This window comes from Armigeres subalbatus, chromosome 3 (assembly GCF_024139115.2).
Source record: "Armigeres subalbatus isolate Guangzhou_Male chromosome 3, GZ_Asu_2, whole genome shotgun sequence".
NCBI classification, from domain to species: domain Eukaryota; kingdom Metazoa; phylum Arthropoda; class Insecta; order Diptera; family Culicidae; genus Armigeres; species Armigeres subalbatus.
Genome location: NC_085141.1, coordinates 360,536,194 through 360,555,830, shown reverse-complemented (window position 1 = coordinate 360,555,830; position 19,637 = coordinate 360,536,194). Strand labels below are relative to the sequence as shown.

General features: G+C 43.2%; 1 protein-coding gene across 11 annotated transcripts in view; it reads left to right on the top strand.

The window, feature by feature from the left end:
- The window catches only part of LOC134226251 (nephrin), a 1,334,188-nt gene that overhangs the window by 633,413 nt on the left and 681,138 nt on the right, over positions 1-19,637 (top strand). For all 11 annotated transcript variants that reach the window (XM_062706895.1, XM_062706896.1, XM_062706904.1 and 8 more), the window contains one exon: positions 12,548-12,692. In XM_062706895.1, coding sequence (XP_062562879.1) covers positions 12,659-12,692 — 34 coding nt within the window. In that variant the 5' untranslated portion in view covers positions 12,548-12,658. The remainder of the gene's footprint in view (positions 1-12,547; positions 12,693-19,637) is intronic.

The window sequence follows — 19,637 nt, the reverse complement described above, 5'->3', positions numbered from 1 at the left end:
CAAGCGATTATTGATGAACTTCCTGGCCGACAATGTGAAGGTTGTAATGATTTTCGTCTATTTTACGCTTTTTGGATGTATCTGAGGCTATTTAAGTTGAGTATACATCGAAGCTTTTACCGTATCAGCCATCACTGGTTATTTGCTGTAATTTTTCTAGAGCACGAGATGAGACAACCATAATGCTCATAGAGGGGACATAATGGTAGATCGTCTGCCCACTTATGCTGATCAATCGACTTCAAGTTCAGCATTGTACAGATTTAGGTTTTTGGAAACGTAAGAAGGAATATAGGTCGGAAATTTGGCATGGGCCTAATTGTACATTCACCTAAAAGAAGCTACAGGACTTTGACTAAAGTTGATTTGAGAACTTCTACCAAATCTTTTAAGTTTGGACTTCCGACCATCCATCTACATTTCAGCATGATTCACCAAATATTCAGCGCATTATCACCCTCTACTCCGAAGGCAAAAACACTGGAGAAGATTGAATTAGCATTACGAAGCGCGGAACTCAACAAGGTTCATGACACAAACTCCTGGGGTCGATCGCTTATCGGTAAAGCTGCACAAAGTAAATGTTGCCATACTCACTATTTGAAAATATGTTGCACTCCTCGACCTTTTCGGCCTAGTGGGTCCAATGCAAAAATAAAAGTCCTTAAGGACGCAGTTTTTAGAATCCAATTTTGTTCCACCTCGCCACGTCATGGGCACCACTGAATACCGAAGCAACCAACAGATGTCATCTTTTTATACTACGCTTCCTGAGCCGCAGCAAAGCCAAAATAAAAAGATGACAAATATTGCTTCTTTATCAAGATTGGAGCCTCTGAAAACGCGAGGAATATTTGCATTATTACAGCATAACATAAATTTTTTCTATAAAATTCCATTGGGAGAACCTACCTTACATTCTAACGATTTGATTACATGCATTGGAAATGATATTGAAAGTAAAAATACATAGATGATTTTTTTTACAATTTTGTAAAAAATAAATACGAGATTGTCCATTATAGGAATATTTTGGTGAGTTCATAATAGGGAAGAAGAGCATCCCGAAACGGAAGATGAAAATCAAATAAAGTGTCCCCTACAGGGAAAGCAATTTCCTATTATGCACCCCCAATAATGCAACCATTTTCAATATCGGACATGTCTGTGAGCAATCGATCGAGCTACCAAAACAACCACACTCCCAGTGTGAGGTACTCCATGCGCGATATCAATGATGTCGCGCTACTATTGGTATTGGCTACGGTCGTGGTAGTAACCAGATTCTCTCGCAGTCTCTTCCTATGCGGATGATGCGATCGTCGTTCGGGCGTCGGTAGCGCAAGGGCTACAGCAGCAGCAGCGAATGCTGCATAGAATAATTAAAAACAAACCGTCGTCGTACGCACATCGAGGGGCGAACCCTCGATCGAATAATTGTTTCGTGTTAAGACTTTTTTTTTATCTTTATTAAAGAGATTTTCAGCCCGTGTTAAGACTTAATTAGTAATAAATGTAGTGTTGTAAATAAAGTTGTTTCGTTGATTAGTGTAAATAAATGTTAATGTGGTTCGATGTAACAATAAACTATGTAGTGAATTAGAAAACTATTGGTGTTCTGTGTAATTAAATGGTCGTTTGATGACGAAAGTTCCCTGAAGAAAAAGTATTTTGGACTGGGAGTTCACTGGTGTTGTAGTGGGTGGAAAAACATAGTTCTCGGTCGGGCAGGAACCCGACAGGACATGTAGGCTTGATGTTTATTCCTCATTCAATACACATTGTGAAAGACCCTTACATTTTGCTAGATTTTCCTACAATTTCTGTAGAGGTCCTTTCATTATTTTTAATGAGAATCTATCGATTTCGCATGAGCCCAGTTCTCTTATGAATTTTTAAATCCGCCGGTTGGGTGCAGGATCTTGGAGTAGGTCATCAAGTGCCTCTTTTTGGTATTTATTGACTACGAAAAAGGTTGCTTTGTATATGAATCATTAAAATCTGTAGTGTGCTTCGAAAGACAAGAAGGAGCCGCCTGAAATCTTCATATTCATTGAAGATCCAGGTGCTCATGGTAGCGAAGCCTGCACAAGAAAATAAAGGAAGTCAATAGAAGTATGACCCTCGTCTAAGATCGACCCTAAAATCAGAGGTGCTAAGGACATACCAGCCGCATGCTGTTAGAATAGCTTGTATACACGTTTTTTTGTATGCATTACAAATTACTGCATGAATTTAGGGAACAGTAGAATCACTGAAAATGATTGTAGACCTTATAAAATATGAGGAAATCCCCCATCGCATACCCTTACAAACCACCACCCAGCGCAGCGCAAAGAGATTAATTCATTGAATGCTACTATGCCGGTCGTTGCCGTCCATCTTTGCGTCATTTGCAACCCTTCCGGTCGGTGGAGGACCGCCGAGCAATGCAACCACGCGGTGGAAAGGAGCGATGCGCCGCACCCGCGAAAGTTTCCTCATAAGCCGGCTGGCCCTGTGCTCGGTGTGGTGGCACCGAGCGGCGGGTGTCGCTGTCGTCCGGAACGGATCGGAAGTGGGAAGCTTTTAATTTTAAATTAAAATTTTTAATTCTGCACCGGTGGAGCCGGGTGCGCTCTCTGAAGCTGCGAAAGTGAAGCGATCCGAACCGGATCTGCTTCCCGACCAACGGAGTGTTCCAGGGAAAAATCTTAGTTAAGCTTGTTGGCGGGCTCATAATCCGGGCGTGGTGGGACGGGAGGCGAAACCGTAACCAGGCGGTGTCACGAGGTCGAATGAGGACGACGACGACGATGAGTAGCCGGAAAGCAAGTCCACCCGAATGGTAGTCAACTACCGAGACTGCTGCTACTGCTACTGGCTACTAATTGGTAGCCAATGATGGGAGACCATTCTGGGGGTAAATTAGCGCTCGGGTTCGTCCGGTTTGTGTGCAGCACATCGCTGCCTTGAATGGCGACGATGACAACGATGATGAGATTAGTTACGGAGTAATCAAAGCGAAGCTTTCAAACAGGTTGGAAGTAGTCTTGCATCGCTGTCGAGAGGGTGATAGGATTATTTTGGATTGCGAGAAATATTCTGATAGCAAAAGAGCTCTGAAAGACCATAAGAATTTCGAGGACTTGGGGACTAAACGAGACGAGTTTTTAGGTTTTATTTTTAAAAATAATCACAACAATTCTTGTTTTATTTAATTAGAACCACTAATTGTTTTTCTCACGATTTTTTACAAAAAAAAGCTGTTTTTTCAGTTTTTATTGCCAATCAATTACAATATTCACAATTCCAATTCAAAGTTTCTCATAGTTCTGACACTTTATATGTGCTACTTTTTGAAATTTCAAGAATTCCTGCGTTGAAACAATCATTCTCAAATAATAAAGACCAGACCTGAAATTTCAATTATTAATCCTAAGTCCGAAGACACACACAGCAGGTGCGTCAGCAATGTACTATCTCAAACAATTACCATCATGCTGTTATGAAAATGAAACTCAGAGTTCACAAGCATCCGGCCGTTGCAACATCTGCGCCCGGAGAGCTTCCAAGCAGATACACAAACAATAAATCACCGTGCTCGGACAGACAGTGACAGCAAGCTCCGTCCTCAAGCTCAGGTGATAAATTATCAAAAAAAAAATGTTGAAACTGACCAGCAGGTCCTTCCGCCTGGCTAAAAATAATCCGCCTCTCTCCTGCTAAACTGCTTAGTTTGTTCGCAGCGATCCGAGTGTTAAAATAGGTACTTACTCCGAGGGAAATATCGAATTATATGTCTCGAAAGCCAGTTCAAACAATCACCGTTTCCGAGATTTCATTGCGTAATTTCATTCATTACGGGCATTATGATCCACTTCTCGGTCGAGTGATGATAACTTGGCATCGCACGCGCGCACTTCTTGAGCGATGACGTCCAGCAGCCGGGAACTCCAACGATGCCATAGCTCAAAACTTTATTATACCTTCGAGTGTCTTCGGAATGATGGTGTGCGTCTCATCAACATCAGTAACAATAATCACAACAAAGCTATCGGTCTTTCCTCGGTGGGGCGAGGAACTCCAGTCCCCATTGTTGTTAGAGTGACACAAATAGTCTTCGTGAAAGATTGAAAATTTTTCCAAAAAATATTACTAGAGGATTAACAAACTACTTAAAAGTGGAAGAAATAATCGTACAAAAATAATTCAAAGTTTAGTTCCATCCCCCATATAATTTGGCATGCCATAATTTTCAAAAATGTCAACGGTCAAGTCTGGAATTGAACCTAAGCCCACTGAACGGGAAGTCAGAAAAGTTCAATACTGAACCACCAACGTTGTCGACTTTTTAAAACAAATGATGAATAACAACTAATTTGACGTAGAACTACTGATGTTACTGACGTGAGACTCTTTTTTTTATACAAACTAACAGGTTTAAAAAAAAACAGTTTCTCAATTCAATACTGAATTCTTTGTTAAGTCACCCTAATCATCTCGGGAACAAGAAATTCATTCCCAAACACAAAACTGTGATTGATTACGGATGTCGGCTCGGGCTGGATGGGAACGACGACGACGGCCCTGATGATGACGACGACACGCGCGCCGCTCGAAAGTTTTGCGCCCGAACAGCAGTTTCCGATTTTCGCCGGCCCTCGCAGTAAGGACTTCTGACGAATGCGGGCGCCGCCGTTCCGCCGTCGTTGGTTGGTTGGTAAATTTTAATATGATTATTACCCAGAAGCGACCATCAAGCGGCGTGTCAGTTATGAAGATTTAGTGCCGGGTGCCTTCTTGAACGCACAGGATGGAAAATAAATGACAACGCTGCTGTTCAGGGCTGGTGTTGTTGTTGGTGTTGGTGCCCACCACGGTCGGTCCGCGGATGATCAACTTGTTGGTGCGAGGGGATTAGTGCCGGGGCGCTCTGGGAGCGTTTGTAGAACTTAGAATTTTAACTGCCATAAGCATGTCCTGCGGTTGACTGATGGCTTGCCGGGTTTTCTCTCGGTTTTTGCTCACGGGCACTGCAAATTGATGACGTTGGTGAAACGTGACGAGGAAGGGAAATGCGAAAGCGATAGCCCCATTCCGATCGAATTAGATCTGCGGTTAATTAGGCAAAAGAGGCCAAAAAAGTTTCAACAGGATCACGTAAAACATTGAACGATTTTAATGTTTATGCTGAAAAATCAAGTTTCATTTAAGTAGCTCAAAAATAATTGAGAGTATTTGAGTTTTAGAGATAGGAATCAAGTAGGATTCCCACTAAAAACCCTTCTGGAATCCGTGTCGATTTCAGGGTCGAATCCCTATCGGATTCCAACTGAAATCCCTGTCGGATTCCGTTTCAAATCAATGTTAATATGAAGTCTCAATCGAATTCCGTCAGCAATCCATACCTGAATTCTTTGTCGCTTTCCGCCTGGATTCTCTTTCTAACTCCGTATGGAATACCCGTTGCATTCCTTCCAGAAATCGTATCGGAAATGATCTCAAATTTCTTTTCACATATACTGGATTCCGTTTGAAATCTCTGTCAGTTTCCGTCTCAAATCCCAGTGAATTCTTGTAGAATTCCGATCAGAATCTTAGTCTGATTCCAGTCGGATTACGAATGGAATGCCAGTCGGATTCCGAATGGAATCCTTGTCGGATTCCGGATGGAATCCTTGTCGGATTACGAATAAAATCCTTGTCGGATTTCGAATGGAATCCTTGTCGGATTCCGAATGGAATCCTTGTCGGATTAAGAATGAAATCCTTGTCGGATTCAGAATGGAATCCTTGTCGGATTCCGAATGGAATCCTTGTCGGATTCCGAATGGAAACCTTGTCGGATTCCGAATGGAATCCTTATCGGATTCAGAATGGAATCCTTGTCGGATTCAGAATGGAATCCTTGTCGGATTCCGAATAGAATCTTTGTCGGATTTTGAATAGAATTCTTGTCGGATTTCGAATGGAATACTTGTCGGATTCCGAATGGAATCCTTGTCGGATTCCGAATAGAATCCTTGTCGGATTCCGAATAGAATCTTTGTCGGATTTTGAATAGAATACTTGTCGGATTTCGAATGGAATCCCAGTCGTATTCCGAATGGAATCCCAGTCGGATTCCGAATGGAATCCCAGTCGGATTCCGAATGGAATCCCAGTCGGATTCCGAATGGAATCCCAGTAGGATTCCGAACGGAATCCCAGTAGGAGTCCGAATGGAATCCCAGTCGGATTCCGAATGGAATCCCAGTCGGATTCCGAATGGAATCTCAGTCGGATTCCGAATGGAATCCCAGTCGGACTCCGAATGGAATCCCAGTCGGATTCCGAATGGAATCCCAGTCGGATTCCGAATGGAATCCCAGTCGGATTCCGTATGGAATCCCAGTCGGATTCCGAATGGAATCCCAGTCGGATTCCGAATGGAATCCCTGTCGGATTCCGAATGGAATCCCTGTCAGATTCCGAATGGAATCCCTGTCGGATTCCGAATGGAATCCCTGTCGGATTCCGAATGGAATCCCTGTCGGATTCCGAATGGAATTCCAGTCGGATTCCGAATGGAATTCCAGTCAGATTCCGAATGGAATCCCTGTCGGATTCCGAATGGAATCCCTGTCAGATTCCGAATGGAATCCCTGTCGGATTCCGAATGGAATTCCAGTCGGATTCCGAATGGAATTCCAGTCGGATTCCAGATAAAATCCCTGTCGGATTCCGCATGGAATCCCTGTCAGATTCCGAATGGAATCCCTGTCGGATTCCGAATGGAATCCCTGTCGGATTCCGAATGGAATCCCAGTCGGATTCCGAATGGAATCCCAGTCGGATTCCGAATGGAATCCCTGTCGGATTCCGAATGGAATCCCTGTCGGATTCCGAATGGAATCCCTGTCGGATTCCGAATGGAATCCCTGTCGGATTCCGAATGGAATCCCTGTCGGATTCCGAATGGAATCCCAGTCGGATTCCGAATGGAATCCCAGTCGGATTCCGAATGGAATCCCAGTCGGATTCCGAATGGAATCCCAGTCGGATTCCGAATGGAATCCCAGTCGGATTCCGAATGGAATCCCTGTCGGATTCCGAATGGAATCCCAGTCGGATTCCGAATGGAATCCCAGTCGGATTCCGAATGGAATCCCAGTCGGATTCCGAATGGAATCCCAGTCGGATTCCGAATGGAATCCTTGTCGGATTCCGGATGGAATCCTTGTCGGATTCCGGATGGAATCCTTGTCGGATTCCGAATGGAATCCTTGTCGGATTCCGAATGGAATCCTTGTCGGATTCCGAATGGAATCCTTGTCGGATTCCGAATGGAATCCTTGTCGGATTCCGAATGGAATCCTTGTCGGATTCCGAATGGAATCCTTGTCGGATTCCGAATGGAATCCTTGTCGGATTCCGAATGGAATCCTTGTCGGATTCCGAATGGAATCCTTGTCGGATTCCGAATGGAATCCTTGTCGGATTCCGAATGGAATCCTTGTCGGATTCCGAATGGAATCCTTGTCGGATTCCGAATGGAATCCTTGTCGGATTCCGAATGGAATCCTTGTCGGATTCCGAATGGAATCCTTATCGGATTCCGAATGGAATCCTTGTCGGATTCCGAATGGAATCCTTGTCGGATTCCGAATGGAATCCTTGTCGGATTCCGAATGGAATCCTTGTCGGATTCCAAATGGAATCCTTGTCGGATTCCGAATGGAATCCTTGTCGGATTCCGAATGGAATCCTTGTCGGATTCCGAATGGAATCCTTGTCGGATTCCGAATGGAATCCTTGTCGGATTCCGAATGGAATCCTTGTCGGATTCCGAATGGAATCCTTGTCGGATTCCGAATGGAATCCTTGTCGGATTCCGAATGGAATCCTTGTCGGATTCCGAATGGAATCCTTGTCGGATTCCGAATGGAATCCCAGTCGGATTCCGAATGGAATCCCAGTCGGATTCCGAATGGAATCCCAGTCGGATTCCGAATGGAATCCCAGTCGGATTCCGAATGGAATCCCAGTCGAAATCCAAATGGAATCCCAGTCGGAATCCGAATGGAATCCCAGTCGGAATCCGAATGGAATCCCAGTCGGAATCCGAATGGAATCCCAGTCGGAATCCGAATGGAATCCCAGTCGGATTCCGAAAGGAATCCCAGTCGGATTCCGAATGGAATCCCAGTCGGATTCCGAATGGAATCCCAGTCGGATTCCGAATGGAATCCCAGTCGGATTCCGAATGGAATCCCAGTCGGATTCCGAATGGAATCCCAGTCGGATTCCGAATGGAATCCCAGTCGAAATCCAAATGGAATCCCAGTCGGAATCCGAATGGAATCCCAGTCGGAATCCGAATGGAATCCCAGTCGGATACCGAATGGAGTCCCAGTCGGATTCCGAATGGAATCCCAGTCGGATTCCGAATGGAATCCCAGTCAGATTCCGAATGGAGTCCCAGTCGGATTCTGAATGGAATCCCAGTCGGATTCCGAATGGAATCCCAGTCGGATTCCGAATGGAATCGCAGTCGGATTCCGAATGGAATCGCAGTCGGATTCCGAATGGAATCGCAGTCGGATTCCGAATGGAATCGCAGTCGGATTCCGAATGGAATCGCAGTCGGATTCCGAATGGAATCGCAGTCGGATTCCGAATGGAATCGCAGTCGGATTCCGAATGGAATCGCAGTCGGATTCCGAATGGAATCGCAGTCGGATTCCGAATGGAATCGCAGTCGGATTCCGAATGGAATCGCAGTCGGATTCCGAATGGAATCGCAGTCGGATTCCGAATGGAATCGCAGTCGGATTCCGAATGGAATCGCAGTCGGATTCCGAATGGAATCGCAGTCGGATTCCGAATGGAATCCCAGTCGGATTCCGAATGGAATCCCAGTCGGATTCCGAATGGAATCCCAGTCGGATTCCGAATGGAATCCCAGTCGGATTCCGAATGGAATCCCAGTCGGATTCCGAATGGAATCCCAGTCGGATTCCGAATGGAATCCCAGTCGGATTCCGAATGGAATCCCAGTCGGATTCCGAATGGAATCCCAGTCGGATTCCGAATGGAATCCCAGTCGGATTCCGAATGGAATCCCAGTCGGATTCCGAATGGAATCCCAGTCGGATTCCGAATGGATTCCAGTCGGGTTCCGAATGGAATCCCAGTCGGATTCCAAATGGAATCCCAGTCGGATTCCGAATGGAATCCCAGTCGGATTCCGAATGGAATCCCAGTCGGATTCCGAATGGAATCCCAGTCGGATTCTGAATGGAATCCCAGTCGGATTCCGAATGGAATCCCAGTCGGATTCCGAATGGAATCCCAGTCGGATTCCGAATGGAATCCCAGTCGGATTCCGAATGGAATCCCAGTCGGATTCCGAATGGAATCCCAGTCGGATTCCGAATGGAATCCCAGTCGGATTCCGAATGGAATCCCAGTCGGATTCCGAATGGAATCCCAGTCGGATTCCGAATGGAATCCCAGTCGGATTCCGAATGGAATCCCAGTCGAATTCCGAATGGAATCCCAGTCGGATTCCGAATGGAATCCCAGTCGGATTCCGAATGGAATCCCAGTCGGATTCCGAATGGAATCCCAGTCGGATTCCGAATGGAATCCCAGTCGGATTCCGAATGGAATCCCAGTCGGATTCCGAATGGAATCCCAGTCGGATTCCGAATGGAATCCCAGTTGGATTCCGAATGGAATCCCAGTCGGATTCCGAATGGAATCGCAGTCGGATTCCGAATGGAATCGCAGTCGGATTCCGAATGGAATCGCAGTCGGATTCCGAATGGAATCGCAGTCGGATTCCAAATGGAATCGCAGTCGGATTCCGAATGGAATCGCAGTCGGATTCCGAATGGAATCGCAGTCGGATTCCGAATGGAATTCTTGTCGAATTCCGAACGGAATTTTTGTCGAATTCCGAATGGATTTTGTGTAGACTTCCGAATGCACTTTGTGTAGAATTCCTGTCAAATTTCGTTTTAGAAGTCTGTCGAATTTCAAATAGAAACCCTGTCGTAACGAGTGTTATTGGAATCTGAATAAAACCCCTGTCGGATTCCGAATGAAATCTCTGTCAGAATCCGTGTGAAATCTCTGTTGGATTTTATAATAAATCCATGTCTGACTACGTATGGCATCCCTTTCACATTACTTATGGAATCCCTTTCGGATTCCGTTTGGACTTTTTTCTGGAATCTGAATGAAAATTTATCTGTATTTCGCTTTGAACTTTTTTCGGATTTTTTTTGCATCCGTATTTTTCAAAGAATTGCGTCCAAACTATTTTCTGGATACCATCTGAATCGTTAAAAATGAAAACAAAAAATTCAAATCGAATTAAATCGTTGAATTCGTGATGGAACCCAATGAAGAATTGGAAGGATTAAAATAAAAATAGAATTAAATTGAATCGAATGGCATCAGAGTCGAAAAGAACAGAATTGTGTCAATCAACATCTAATAGAATCATACCTCGAGGTATGAAAGTGATTAGAATCTAAAAAAAAAACTTCTTGAATTAAAAAAGCTTGTAAGTCAAATCCAGATCGTTTTATGTCGGTAATAAATTTCAGAACAGTAACGAAGTTAGCTACACCTGTTTTTTCGTTCAAGACATCGCTAGCCGGTCGCAATTATCGATTACATCCCGTCCTAAAGCACTGGAACCCTGCGAAGCGGAAAGCATAACCTGGCCATAAAACTACACACCTCACAACGAACGCTGAGATATGATTTCCTTAAGCAATTAAAAGCCATTCGTGGCTTCCCTTCGGGGTCGTAAATATTGAGTGGCATGACAGCTGCAGGAATCGGACCCGCTGTGGTTCGCCGTGCCCCAGGGCCGAGAGAAGATGGCAACAAGTTGGCACCTTATTCGAACACGCTTCTGTGTGTTTGTGTCTGCTCCAGAAGTCGCACTTATCTTGTCAATCGCAGAAGCTGGAACGTTGTGATTTTCTTGACCAGACCCGACAACGGAAAAGAATCCGTTCTCAATGGACTGTCTTTGAAACAGTTTTGCACAACTGGCTTCTTCCTTCGTCGGAGAAAAGTGCCCGCAGGCTGTTTAGGAAACTGTTCGGAGCAGCAAACTTGCTGATGCCTCCTGTTGATCCGGATATTTTAAAGCAGAAGCGGTTGAATACGCCGTTATTGCCCGGGGAGGAGCCACTCGGTGGGGTGTTGATGAGATCAAAATTTCATAAAATTAATCATCAAGCCAAAAAGCTTCTCGGAAAATATCTCGAAACGAAAAAGGAATGGTTCGCAGTATTTCAATATGCAAATTTTTCACAGGCCATTCACCAGCAGCAGTAATTTGCATTTCACGCTGAAAATGTACGCAGTAATCAGTCTTGTTGGGCCGGCTCGCGCGAACATTTCATCAGCCCATTCCACCAGCTCGGGCGGCCGTCGCGTCGCTTTCTGCAGTGCCATAAAACACTTCTCACCCATTAAAATGCGCTTTTCATGGGCCCGGTCGGTTCTCTCACCGTCAACAGTGCCGTCAAAGTGAAAGTTAATGAAAAATACATTGTTCTTTGAAGCTCCACCAACGGAGTTCATTCGGTTCAGGTAGTTCGGCTATGAATGGATCCTATTTGAGATCGTTATCGGCAAACTCCTGGTTCGCGAGTAAATTCCAATTTCAAATCCCCCAGCACCCCAAAGAGTCACCCAATTAGTCACCCTTCCATGTTTTGATTTCAGCAAACTCTGGTTCAATATTAGCGCCACGGGAGCGTGATCTGAAATGTAATCGTCCCATGAAATTGTGAAAGTTTTTGTTTGTCGAAAAAGCAATAATTATTAAAAGGTTACCTCGCTTACACAGTTATGGAACCATCCAGAAGCGCTCGTTCTCTGGTCATTTTTGAATATTTTCCTTTGCAATGGGACATTGCTCTACCCACCAACTTACATTACATGGGTATGATGGCAAAGCGTGCCTTATCAGCTCGATAAATCATCACGAAACCCATATTAACTGCTTGCTGCCGCCGGCTTATTGCGACGCCCGAGATTTATGAGCTACGACGAAAATGACCAATCGACCCAATAATGTGTGGCCTTTGGACAAAATCGTTCGCAGTTGGAATCGATTGCGCTGTTGTCGTCCCAGTAGCAGTCGTTGTGGGCATGTGTGCCAATCAAATGGTATTGGCAGCTGCTTTGTCCCTAAATCCGCGCCGCGCTGTTGTTGTCGGTACGGAACTAATCGGGTCCGAGATTGCCCCCTGGGGGTAGTCCGCAGTTGGCAGGCACATTCCCGGTTCGACATAACAGTAATTGGGTGCGGGACACCTGAACATGTGGACGATTTTAATAAGCCATATCGATAGGTTTCTGTGCTTGTGCTGGAAACAATGTTTTATATTGAATCTTGTTAAAGCAGGCTCACAAAATTTACAAAATGTACAAGATTTATAAAATTTACAAAACACAAAATTTACAAAATTCATAAAATTTTCAAAACATGCAAAATTTAAAAATTTCCATTTGTTAATTTCGTCTATTTTTTTCATCTTTTCCCATCCAGGTAATTGATCGCCCGAGTGACATCAGCGGACACCGCGTCGGGAATCGACAACAGAGCCACCACCCTTCCCCCTGGCAAGGACCGAACGCCGATGATTTGGTGCCATAAAGAATGACGCGGCTCATCCACTCAATTACGCTAATAGGTATGCATCCAATTTTTGCCTCATCTCGTCGCTCGTAATCTAAATTTTTATATCGGCGTAGGTACTCACGATGTGACACTTTACGTGCGACCGAGTTCTAAATCCAATTAAAATTCATAACAAAATTGGTCGTAAATCGTGTGTTGCCAGACAGGGACTTGGGTACCGGAACACAGTCCATCGAAGTTCGCGGATCGATTATTTTTGCGCTTGACACTGGTGCCAAACCCTGCGTTTGTTACAAATGTTTAGGATGACATTTTTTTCCGGGGCTAAGTCTTTCGGATCATACTTTCGGAAGTTACTGAATATTACTATCGAAAGATAAATAAAAACCATCCCAATTGAATTCGTCGTTTTTCTTCAGTGTTCCGTCCTCCGAACGCGTGTCATCCTCCGTTTATCAGGAAAAAAGCCAAAGATAATCGGCTGAAGTTCTGATTTTTATGAGTTCATTTCTTTTATGATTGCTGACTTTGTTCTCCGCAGTGTGGAACAATAGGGACTCGCGGCTCGGTGGTGGGAGACAAAACTTCAATCATCATCATTTTCGAGCCCATTCTCGCGTTGCAGCCTCAGCTTTTGGGTGCTTCAAGACGGAACCAGGGGAAAAAATTGGACGGCGCTTTTTTCCCATCTGGAAGGATGAAACACCGACTGCTTTATGACTATGAAAAACCGATACTTTTGTTTTAACTGCCCGAAGTTAACCGGCTTGGTTCCGAGCGGCGGTGAAACGGTGAAGTTGGATTTCAGTAAGTCAATAAACGGGCCGGAGACCGAACTGGAAAACGGTGTTTCTTTTTCCAGGTCTCGTCTTCCTTGGGTTATAGAAAGAGGGAGAGCCACCACATGGAGTGTCGCTGAAATTGGGGAATTTATTGAGTCAATTTTTATGTACACTGATCCGGATCAATGAACGGGCCGCGGCCCGGCGGTAGCGCCCTGCGATAAAGTGGAGAAAAATATAAGCCTGATTTCGGTCAATCGTTTCGGGGGATTTGGGGGCGATCAAAATAAACAACAATAAGCGGCTAATTGGGTTTCAGGTTTGGGACAGGTTGGTTGCTCAAGATGGTCTCCTTTACTAATGAACTTTTATGCCGGAGTAGGTCTATTGTGGCAACTTATTTTTGGAAGGTGTATCAATGCGAATTCGATCTTTCAAACCGAATTCGAAACAATCTCCGGGGGCAATTCGTGACAATTCAACGAGGCTAATACAAGAGAATTCCCAGGATTATGTATGAGACAATTCCACCCAGAATTCAAGAACAAATCCAATTAAAATTGGAAATTCTAAGAAAATTTCAAACAAGTTGCAGGTAAGAGTTTTTTTTTTAATTTTCACTATGAAATTTTAAACAAGCTTCGGAAACAAATATTAAACCAATTTGAATTTTTTTCGAGACGACTTCCAGGAGCGAATGGGTATAATTTTCAAACAAAATTGAAAACAATCCATAAGATATTTAAGACATTTTTCAGAAAGAATTATAAACAACTTCCAGTGAAAAAAAAGTTTGGAATCAAAGCTTAAACGATCTCGAGACTTTTCAGCAAAATATCTTATAAGAAGAAATGAAATGAAGAAAATGCGACATATTTACAACTTACTTCTTGACAAAGAATAGAGAGAGAATAGAGAAGTTGAAGACCAAGATTTACTCGTCCATACTACTACAAGAACAGAATGGAATCAGAATGTTATTTGGGAGATCTGAACAGATTTCAGTTGAGAAACAAGACAGCATAAATTCGAAACCAATATTTCTTTTTTCAGTTGACCTCCGAGCAGTTTGCTTAATGTTAATAAAGAGACACATATTATGATGACAAAATATCATTCATTTCGTATAGCTACGTAATTCTACGTCACCTTTGCGTACAACCCGATTGGGCTGCACCTTTGAGTTTTTATAAATTTTGTTCATCCTTTCGGGATTTTTCCAAAATCCTTTCGGGATTCTTCCAAAATCCTTTCGGAGTTGTTCCAAAATCCTTTCGGGATTTTTCCAAAATCCTTTCGGGATTTTTCCAAAATCCTTTCGGGATTTTTCCAAAATCCTTTCGGGATTTTTCCAAAATCCTTTCGGGATTTTTCCAAAATCCTTTCGGGATTTTTCCAAAATCCTTTCGGGATTTTTCCAAAATCCTTTCGGGATTTTTCCAAAATCCTTTCGGGATTTTTCCAAAATCCTTTCGGGATTTTTCTAAAATCCTTTCGGGATTTTACCAAAATCCTTTCGGGATTTTTCCAAAATCCTTTCGGGATTTTTCCAAAATCCTGTCGGGTTTGTTCCAAAATCCTGTCGAGTTTTTTCCAAAATCCTGTCGGGATTTTTCCAAAATCCTGTCGGGATTTTTCCAAAATCCTGTCGGGATTTTTCCAAAATCCTGACGGGATTTTTCCAAAATCCTGTCGGGATTTTTCCAAAATCCTGACGGGATTTTTCCAAAATCCTGTCGGGATTTTTCCGAAATCCTGTCGGGATTTTTCTGAAATCCTGTCGGGATTTTTCTAAAATCCTGTCGGGATTTTTCCAAAATCCTATAGGGATTTTTCAAAAAGCCTGTTGGGTTTTTTCCAAAATCCTGTCGGGATTTTTTAAAAATCCTGTCAGGATTTTTCAAAAATCCTGTCAGGTTTTTTTCCAAAACCCTATTGAGGTGTATCGAAAGTCCTGTAGGGATTTTCCAAAATCCTGTCATGATTTTTCCAAAATCCTGTCAGGATTTTTCCAAAATCCTGTCGCAATTCAGCCAAAATCCTGTCGGGATTTTTCCAAATCCTGTCGGGATTTTTCCAAATCCTGTCAGGATTTTTCCAAAATCCTGTCAGGATTTTTCCAAACTCCCGTCAGGATTTTTCCAAATCCCAGTTGGGATTTGTCCAAAATCCTGTCAGGATTTTTCCAAAATCCTGTCGGGATTTTTCCAAAATCCTGTCGGGATTTTTCCAAAATCCTGTCGGGATTTTCCAAAATCCTGTCGGGATTTTTCCAAAATCCTGTCGGGATTTTTCCAAAATCCTGTCGGGATTTTTCCAAAATCCTGTCGGGATTTTTCCAAAATCCTGTCGGGATTTTTCCTGTCAGGATTTTTCCAAAATTCGGTTGGCTTAAATCCTGTCGGGATTTTTCCAAAATCCTGTCGGGATTTTTCCAAAATCCTGTCGGGATTTTCTCAAAATTCTGTCGGGATTTTCTCAAAATTCTGTCGGAATTTTCTAAAAATCCTGTCGGGATTTTCCCAAAATCCTGTCGGGATTTTTCCAAAATCCTGTCGGGATTTTCCCAAAATCCTGTCGAGATTTTTCCAAAATCCTGTCAGGGTTTTTCCAAAATCCTGTCGGGATTTCTTCCAAAATCCTGTCGGGATTTTTTCAATATCCTGTCGGAAATTTTTCAAAGTCCTGTCGGGATTTTTCCAAAATCTTTTGGGGTTTATCCAAAACCTGTCAGGTTTTTTCCAAAACCTGTCTGTTTTTTCTAAAACCTGTCAGGATTTTTCCAAAATCCTGTCGAGCTTTTTTCAAAATCCTGTCGAGCTTTTTTTCAAAATCCTGTTGGGATTTTTCCAATTTTATCCTGTCGGGATTTTTCCAAAATCCTGTTGGGATTTTTCCAAAATCCTGTCGGGTGTTTCCAAAATCCTGTCAGGATTTTTCCAAAATCCTGTCAGGATTTTTCCAAAATCCTGTCGGGATTATTCCAAAATCCAATCAGGATTTTTCAAAAATCCTGTCAGGTTTTTTCCAAAATCCTATCGAGGTGTATCGAAAGTCCTGTCGAGATCTATCCAAAATCCTGTCATGATTTTTCCAAAATCCTGTCGGGATTTTTTCAAAATCCTGTCGGGATTCTGCCAAAATCCTGTCGGGATTTTTCCAAAATCCTGTCGGGATTCTGCCAAAATCCTGTCGGGATTTTTCCAAAATTCTGCCGGGATTTTTCCAAAATCCTGCCGGGATTTTTCCAAAATCCTGTCGGGATTTTTCCAAAATCCTGTCGGGATTTTTCCAAAATCCTGTCAGGATTTTCCAAAATCCTGTCGGGATTTTTCCAAAATCCTGTCAGGATTTTTCCAAAATCCTGTCAGGATTTTTCCAAAATCCTGTCGGGATTTTCCAAAATCCTGTCAGGATTTTTCCAAAATCCTGTCAGGATTTTCCAAAATCCTGTCGGATTTTTCCAAAATCCTGTCAGGATTTTTCCAAAATCCTGTCAGGATTTTTCCAAAATCCTGTCAGGATTTTTCCAAATCCTGTCGGGATTTTTCCAAAATCCTGTCGGGATTTTTCCAAAATCCTGTCAGGATTTTTCCTGTCAGGATTTTTCCAAAATCCTGTCAGGATTTTTCCAAAATCCTGTCAGGATTTTTCCAAAATCCTGTCGAGATTTTTCCAAAATCCTGTCAGGATTTTTCCAAACTCCTGTCAGGATTTTTCCAAATCCTGTCAGGATTTTCCAAAATCCTGTCAGGATTTTTCCAAAATCCTGTCAGGATTTTTCCAAAATCCTGTCAGGATCTTTCCAAAATCCTGTCGGGATTTTTCCAAAATCCTGTCAGGATTTTTCCAAAATCCTGTCAGGATTTTTCCAAAATCCTGTCAGGATTTTTCCAAAATCCTGTCAGGATTTTCCAAAATCCTGTCAGGATTTTTTCTAAAAAATTTTCGGGATTTTTCCAAACTCCTGTCAGGATTTTTCCAAAATCCTGTCGGGATTTTTTCAAAATCCTGTCGGGATTTTTCCAAAATCCTGTCGGGATTCTGCCAAAATCCTGTCGGGATTTTTCCAAAATCCTGTCGGGATTTTTCCAAAATCCTGTCGGGATTTTTCCAAAATCCTGTCGGGATTTTTCCAAAATCCTGTCGGGATTTTTCCAAAATCCTGTCGGGATTTTTCCAAAATCCTGTCGGGATTTTTCCAAAATCCTGTCGGGATTTTTCCAAAATCCTGTCGGAATTTTTCCAAAATCATGTCGGGATTTTTCCAAAATCCTGTCGGGATTTTTCTAAAATCCTGTCGGGATTTTTCCGAAATCCTGTCGGGATTTTCTCAAAATTCCGTCGGAATTTTCCCAAAACCCTGTCGGGATTTTCCCAAAATCCTGTCGGGATTTTCCTAAAATCCTGTCGGGATTTTCCCAAAATCCTTTCGGGATTTTCCCAAAATCCTGTCGGGATTTTCCCAAAATCCTGTCGGGATTTTCCCAAAATCCTGTCGGGATTTTCCCAAAATCCTGTCGGGATTTTCCCAAAATCCTGTCGGGATTTTCCCAAAATCCTGTCGGGATTTTCCCAAAATCCTGTCGGGATTTTCCCAAAATCCTGTCGGGATTTTCCCAAAATCCTGTCAGGATTTTCCCAAAATCCTGTCGGGATTTTCCCAAAATCCTGTCAGGATTTTCCCAAAATCCTGTCAGGATTTTCCCAAAATCCTGTCAGGATTTTCCCAAAATCCTGTCAGGATTTTCCCAAAATCCTGTCAGGATTTTCCCAAAATCCTGTCAGGATTTTCCCAAAATCCTGTCAGGATTTTCCCAATATCCTGTCAGGATTTTCCCAAAATCCTGTCAGGATTTTCCCAAAATCCTGTCAGGATTTTCCCAAAATCCTGTCAGGATTTTCCCAAAATCCTGTCAGGATTTTTCCAAAATCCTGTCAGGATTTTTCCAAAATCCTTTCGGGATTTTTCCAAAATCCTGTCGGGATTTTTCCAAAATCCTGTCGGGATTTTTCCAAAATCCTGTCGGGATTTTCCCAAAATCCTGTCGGGATTTTCCCAAAATCCTGTCGGGATTTTCTCAAAATCCTGTCGGGATTTTCCCAAAATCCTGTCGGGATTCTCTCAAAATCCTGTCGGGATTTTTCCAAAATCCTGTCGGGATTTTTCCAAAATCCTGTCGGGATTTTCTCAAAATCCTTTCGGGATTTTCCCAAAATTCTGTCGGGATTCTCCCAAAATCCTGTCGGGATTTTCACAAAATCCTGTCGGGATTTTCACAAAATCCTGTCGGGATTTTTCAAAAATCCTGTCGGGATTTTCCCAAAATCCTGTCGGGATTTTCCCAAAATCCTGTCGGGATTTTCCCAAAATCCTGTCGGGATTTTCCCAAAATCCTGTCGGGATTTTCCCAAAATCCTGTCGGGATTTTCCCAAAATCCTGTCGGGATTTTCCCAAAATCCTGTCGGGATTTTCCCAAAATCCTGTCAGGATTTTCCCAAAATCCTGTCGGGATTTTCCCAAAATCCTGTCGGGATTTTCCCAAAATCCTGTCGGGATTTTCCCAAAATCCTGTCGGGATTTTCCCAAAATCCTGTCGGGATTTTCCCAAAATCCTGTCGGGATTTTCCCGAAATCCTGTCGGGATTTTCCCAAAATCCTGTCGGGATTTTCCCAAAATCCTGTCAGGATTTTCCCAAAATCCTGTCAGGATTTTCCCAAAATCCTGTCAGGATTTTCCCAAAATCCCTTCAGGATTTTCCCAAAATCCTGTCAGGATTTTCCCAAAATCCTGTCAGGATTTTCCCAAAATCCTGTCAGGATTTTCCCAAAATCCTGTCGGGATTTTCCCAAAATCCTGTCGGGATTTTCCCAAAATCCTGTCGGGATATTCCCAAAATCCTGTCGGTGATTTTCCAAAATCCTGCCGGGATTTTTCCAAAATCCTGCCGGGATTTTCCCAAAATCCTGCCGGGATTTTCCCAAAATCCTGCCGGGATTTTCCCAAAATCCTGCCGGGATTTTCCCAAAATCCTGCCGGGATTTTCCCAAAATCCTGCCGGGATTTTCCCAAAATCCTGCCGGGATTTTCCCAAAATCCTGCCGGGATTTTCCCAAAATCCTGTCTGGATTTTCCCAAAATCCTGTCGGGATTTTCCCAAAATCCTGTCGGGATTTTCCCAAAATCCTATCGGGATTTTCCCAAAATCCTGT